The sequence below is a fragment of the Morus notabilis genome, unplaced genomic scaffold, assembly GCF_000414095.1.
Source record: "Morus notabilis unplaced genomic scaffold, ASM41409v2 Scaffold594, whole genome shotgun sequence".
Lineage (NCBI taxonomy): Eukaryota > Viridiplantae > Streptophyta > Magnoliopsida > Rosales > Moraceae > Morus > Morus notabilis.
In genome coordinates, this window is record NW_010359491.1 from 764,002 (window position 1) to 769,956 (window position 5,955).

General features: G+C 34.9%; 2 protein-coding genes across 3 annotated transcripts; one reads left to right on the forward strand and one right to left on the reverse strand.

Annotated features, from left to right (window-relative positions):
• Positions 1–49: 49 nt before the first annotated feature.
• LOC21405312 (GDSL esterase/lipase At4g01130) lies at positions 50–2,019 on the reverse strand. Its single transcript, XM_010094601.2, has 2 exons — positions 1,771–2,019; positions 50–336 (listed from the first exon to the last, which is right to left on the reverse strand). Exons 1-2 carry the CDS (start codon positions 2,009–2,011, stop codon positions 50–52), a joined length of 528 nt encoding a protein of 175 aa, XP_010092903.1. The 5' UTR covers positions 2,012–2,019.
• A 605-nt stretch (positions 2,020–2,624) lies between these two features.
• Positions 2,625–5,106, forward strand: LOC21405313 (histone chaperone ASF1). Of its 2 annotated transcripts, XM_024163300.1 has the most exons (3): positions 2,625–2,700; positions 2,798–2,973; positions 4,175–5,106. In XM_024163300.1, the coding sequence occupies exon 3, from the start codon at positions 4,472–4,474 to the stop codon at positions 4,931–4,933; it is 462 nt and encodes a 153-aa protein (XP_024019068.1). In that variant the 5' UTR covers positions 2,625–2,700; positions 2,798–2,973; positions 4,175–4,471; the 3' UTR covers positions 4,934–5,106. The 2 variants fall into 2 exon arrangements, with proteins under 2 accessions (XP_024019068.1, XP_024019069.1); XM_024163301.1 differs by lacking the exons at positions 2,625–2,700; positions 2,798–2,973 and adding an exon at positions 4,044–4,072.
• The last annotated feature ends 849 nt before the right edge of the window (positions 5,107–5,955 follow it).

Here is a 5,955-nt window from a genome sequence, read left to right on the forward strand (position 1 = left end):
AAAAAAAAAAAAAAAAACAACTTTTAGGTCATGAAAATACATTATAAAATCAAAAGGGTAGTGTTTTCTCATGAAAATGAGGCAATATAATTATATGCAGATTGCACATTGTACCTTTTTTATTGGATGAGTGATGAAATTCATCAACTCTGACCTTGAATTCCTTCATTTGATTGAGCTGGATAGCTAGTGAAAATGGACTGATTCCAGTGACAAATAAGGAAGTGTTTGGAAGAAGCACAGTGGAAGCCAATGTGGCAAAATTAGCTCCATGCCTGAAATCAGATCCAATGGATTGCAAATATGGGCTCAGAAATGGTAATCCAAGAGCCTGAGCTGCATAGTTCAAAAGTGTACATTATTAATGATGTGATTAACCTTGTTTTTCATAAAAAGAAAAAGAAAGAAGGGGAAATAATCTTTTTATATAACTAAACAAGGATGCTAATTTTTCAAATCTCCCTACCAAACACACAAAAAAATCCAAACACTCAACACACACACCTGTAAAATAACGCTAATTTATACATGTTGTGCGAATCAATTTCGAGTTAAGCGTGTTGGCCCAAAACACACATTCGTTATAAGGGTCAACTCAAAATTGACGTAAAAATTAATCGGGTCCTATAAAAATTATTAATTTCGTGTCGTTTTTGGGTTCTACTTGTACTGTCGTGTCATACAAGACTTAAAAACTATAATACTTTAGTAATGCTTGTTTATACACCACAGTTTACACTATGATTCCGTGGTCCCATCTCTAATCTATTTCACGTTGAACTCTCAATCGAGTGTTGCCAAAACTATCTTGAAGGCTGAGGTGAAGCCCACGTTCACGTGATACCAAAGAAAATCCAGACTGAGATTGACGACTCCACACTTTTCCAACTTAGCCTTATTTGTCTCCTTGTAGAAATTTTTTCCAAGAAAAATGTTCGGAGGCACCGTTGATCCTAAGCACTATTACTAATAAAAGATAAATTACACTTATAAATTTTATACTGCGGGACTTATTTTTTATTAGTGGGAGGTGCTCAGCACTACAAGTGTCTTATAACACTAATTTCTTTTTTTCAATAACCCCACCATATTTTCATACGTACGTAAAAAAATTTAGGAGACGTTTGGTTCACAGATTAAAATCATATTATTAGAATTATTTTTGATTTAGGTGTATTTTTTATGAAACAAAACACTATAGCGAACTATGAACTGTGATTCAAATCATGGTTTAAATTCTCTAACTAAACAGCCACTTACTTTCCCTTACTGGCTTATCCCGAATGAATGACTAATTTTTAGATCTAAACGGATAAACTTGACAAACTAGAATGAGAGCAATAGATAAATAATTGGAAGCCAAAAGCTGTAATTTAATTTTCTCAGCGCATGACAAAAATGCAATGAAATGATGATGTATTTGTCTATTTTAGATAAGTCTAGCTAGAACACTAAACGATATATGTTATAAAGACAAACGTGGTATTTCCAATTACGTAGGGGATTAAATGCACCTAAATGAGTGTTTTCTTCCTGAATCATGACTGATTGAATATAAAATTTGAACTGAAATTCAAAGTTTTACGAGAGAAGATATATAGAAAAAAGTTGAATTGTGATTCAAATCTATTAAAACAAGGCGGGCTTAAAGAACCCACAAATCTGAATAGAGATATCGGGGGAGGTAAAATGAACATGAATATAGTTTATACGATTATACATGTAGAAAATGTAATTAGTTCATAATTATGTGATGAATATGTTATTTACCGAGAAAATCAATGATGAGCCTGCCATCAGTAGCACGGCCGACGGGTTTGTTGAAGAAGGTCATCCCAAAAGGCCCAGACTGGGCCGGAAAAGCAGCCCAAAACCCACCAGTGTCGGAGTTTGAGTCACCGAAGTTAAAGATTGCCTTGAATTCACATTTTGACGAGCAACTTGAACGACCAAAGCTTCCGACAAAGACAATCCAAATTAATAGAAATCTCTCAATTGCTGTAGTATTCATTTCCTTTTCTCGCTGTTGGAAGCCAGAGCACAATTAGTATTTCACTCTTTATAAATGGTAGTAGAAAGAACGAAGTCAGTGTACATGTAAATAGCACTCCGATTTGATTTCTTCGCTACACCCATTTTTCTTCCAATCAATTCGAAATAATCCACGAACCACGACATGAATAACACACTTCCATGCATAGAAGTAGTGGACCGGGAATTCCGCATTGCACTGGCTGGACCGAGTTTCTCTTGGGCAACAGCGCCCAAACCGTAATATATGCCGGCAAGGACGGCCGGAGCTATGGCTACTCTCTTTCTCTGCACCAAGAACCCGGCCATCACGAATGTTTCCGGGCGAATGACGTTGCTGCGATTTTTTGGCCTGCCTACCGCTACACGTGGGCGCAGGAAGCTATTTCAATCGGTTTCAAACCTCTCATCGTCCTTTAGTTACTTGAACGATCAAACGGAAAATAAGAGTTTCTCTCTCAATTTTTAGTTACTTAAGGACCTCATTCTTTCTAGTTTACAGATTAATTAGTGTCGTCTTGTACTCAAGTAGTTGTTAAATTTTTTTTTAGTTTGGTGCAAATGAACAAGCCCATCGATTTCTTGCGAGATTTCTGGGTTGATTTCGATCGTGAGGTTGTTTGATCGATTTCGTGTTCTGATTTCGGCTTTGTTTTCTCCGTTTTTCCGGTAAGTTCGTCGATGTCACTGTTCTTTGTTTTAGGTTTTGGATTTTCATTATTTTAGTTTTGTCTATGATTTCCTCTTGATTTTCATTCTCCTTTAGTCATGGCTAACACTCCACGGAAGAGGAAGGGCAAGGGCGCTGCTTCTTTTTCTTCTCAGAAGCGTGCTAAAATTGTTGACAGTAATGATTCCTCGAAGAGAAAGTGGAAAAATTTAGAGTCCCACGCGGGAGAGGAAGTTCTACGTGCTCCTCCTCCTATCCGGAATTCTTTAAAGGTATTTTCAATTTTTTCAATTCAAAACCTGTTGTAATCTATGCCTTGGAGTATTATGGTTATTTGTAACTTTGATTGTGGTTTTTTGTGTTTTTGTGTGAATCTGGTGTTCGAGTTGTCTTTTTTTATATTTTCAGCATGTGTTTTGCTCATAGGCTGCCAGATTATAACTATTATCTACCCTGAAAGATTATAGTTTTTTTTTGTGTTTTTTTTCTTTTTTCTTTTTGCAGTTATGGGACTATCGTATAGACCCAGATAAAAAAATTCCATAACAGGTTAATGTTTTCGCGTCTTTTTCTGTTATTGAAGAGCTTTACGATAGATTTACTGAGAATCAAAGGGAGCTTTTCAGATAAACTATTTCTGGTCGATTTCTTGATATGTTAAAGTTTACTAATCAGCGTCAGTTGATGCATGAGGTTCTTTTTCATGTTGTTCATCAAACAAACCCTGATGAGTTGTGGTTCAAATTTGGTGAATCATTTGTAAAGTTTTCCATTGAAGAGTTTGCTATGATTACTCGTCTAAAGTGTGTGGGAGATTGCAATTTGGTTAGTTATTTAGATAGTTCTGCTTCTACCCTGCTTGAGAAATATTTTGAAGGTTATTCTAAGGGGCTTGTAAGGAGGGACGCTATTAAGAATTGTTTTAAAACCTATCCGTTTGAGAGTGATGAGGAAGCTGTGAAGATGGGTTTATTGTATTTTATTTCGTCATTTCTTCTTGCGAAAAAAAAGAATGTTTGTGTTAGTGTTGACTATATTACAATTTTGGATAGTCCTAGGTTTGCTGATTTTCCTTGGGGAAAGGTTGCTTTTGGCATGCGCTTGGATAGTTTCAAGTGTTGTCTTGAGATACTGTATAAGCGTGAAGATAAGGTTGTTGCTCGTACTACTCGGGATAAGGTAGCTTATAAGATTGGTGGTTTAGCTTTTGCTTTTCAAGTCTGGATCTATGAGTGTATACCACGGGTGGCTGGTTTTTGTGCTTTGAGGAAGTCCATCGATGAGCCTATTCCTCGTAATTTTCAAGTGCAGACCAATGATAAAGGTTACTCCAATATGCCGTCTAATGTTTTCAAAAATGACGATGGGAAGGTAGTCTTTTGTTTTTTAACTTTTGTTTTTGAACTTTTGTTTTCTTGTTTTTATTATAATATGTTCCTCTTTTTTTTTTTTCTTTTTTTTTTGTATTTCCAGCTTTCTTGTGTTCGTATGGAACCAAATGATGTTGAATGGGAAAAGATTTACACTGTTGGCTTGTTTCGGAAATAGAAAGCTCTGAAGTCGGCAAAGGATCTCCCGTCTTCTAGTGTTCCTAACTTGGAGGACGATGATGATGTTGATAGTGTTGTTCCTCCATGTCCCCACAGTCCACGGAATGATAATGGTGATTCTGTTTTTTCTTCACAGCTTTCTGTTTTGCAGGCCCAATCTGATAGATTGGTCAGTGAGATTTCTTCTCTTAGGAGTGATGTCACTCATAAAATTTTTGATATGTCTGGACAATTCTATTTATTGGCTGAATCGGTTAAGTGTTTGGGTAAGAAGTTCGACTCTATGCTTCCTTCTAGGAAGAAATTTGTTTATGTGGTTTCTGATGATGGTATTAAGATTGATGATGAAGAAAAAGAAGGAAATGAGGAAGATGAAGAAGGAGATGAGGAAGAGGAAGATGAAGAAGGAGCTGAAGATGATGATTATGATGGTGAGAGTAAAAAGAAAGTAGTAGTTAAGGAGAATGCTATTGAGGGTGAAAAGAAAGGATTGGAGAAAATCAATACCGATGGTGGCGAGGATTGTGAAAAGGACCAAGGGAAGAATAATGTTACCAATGATGTTTCCGATGAGAAAATTGAAGAAACTATCACCTCAGTTGTCAAGGATTTTGGTGGTATGGAATCAAATGATGCCATACTGGTTAGTCTTTGTTTTCTTTATGTTTTGTACTTTGTTTAGTTTTTTCAAAGGATTATTGTGTATGATGGATCATTTTCTGCATCACAACAACGGATAGCACTTGTGGATGATGATGATGATTTTTTAAATTTTTGTGTGTTTTCTCCTGATATTGATTCTGAACCACTGAAGGAAGATGTTGAGAGGTTTGAGTCGTGGTATTTATAACATTACAAACCAAATAATAAGTATGTGTTTCATTCTTTATTTTGTGCTTTTGTTTATATCAATAGGTAATACTATTTAGTTGACGCGGGTTATTCACAATTAAAATGATTTTTTGGACCTTATAAAGGAGAACGATACCATTTAGAACAATTTTGAATTGTGTATACGTGGTGTGTGTGTATGGATATATATGTTTGTATTTACGGGTGTGTGTGTGTGGATATATATGTTTGTATTTACGTGCGTGTGTGTATTTACGTGTGTGTGTGTGTGTGTGTGTATTTTGTTGTTTTCTAGCATCAAAGTTTTTTTTAGTTTCTTTTAGTTGTAACAACAAAATCATAGCATCGAAGTTTCTTGCAGATTTTTTAGAAGAACCCCACCAAAATTGATAATTATAGTATTTGGTTGCATTAACAAGATTGATAATTTATCATTATGGTCTTTTTAGTTGTAATTATATTGTGAATGAAGAAATGAAAAAAAAAAAAGAATTAATTATCATAAATTTATTGTTAAAAAATTTTAATCATAACATTATGTTTTTTTAAGTTAAACAAGTATTTTTAAATACCAAAAATAATTATATATATTTAAGTTTCATACCATGTCTATTTTGGTCATTTTACATACCCACAGCAATTTCACCTCAAAATTTACTAAACGCTATTATACTGATTTTGGAACTAGCACAGCTACTATAATTACAGTTTACCAAACACTCAGCTGCTTCTAGTAACAGCTGCTTCTTCCTTCAACACAGCTAAAGGCAATTTTTCTAAAATCCACAGCAATACTAAATTAAGCCAATAACAAAAACTGTTATCCGTGTAAGCAAACCTCATTTTATTTGT

Coding starts and splice junctions, on each gene's coding strand:
- LOC21405313 (XM_024163300.1), top strand. CDS start 4,472: ATGTCTGGACAATTCTATTTATTGGCTGAATCGGTTAAGTGTTTGGGT.
- LOC21405312 (XM_010094601.2), bottom strand. CDS start 2,011: ATGAATACTACAGCAATTGAGAGATTTCTATTAATTTGGATTGTCTTT. Junction 337..1,770: donor GCTCATCATTGATTTTCTCG/GTAAATAACATA, acceptor TGAACTATGCAG/CTCAGGCTCTTGGATTACCA.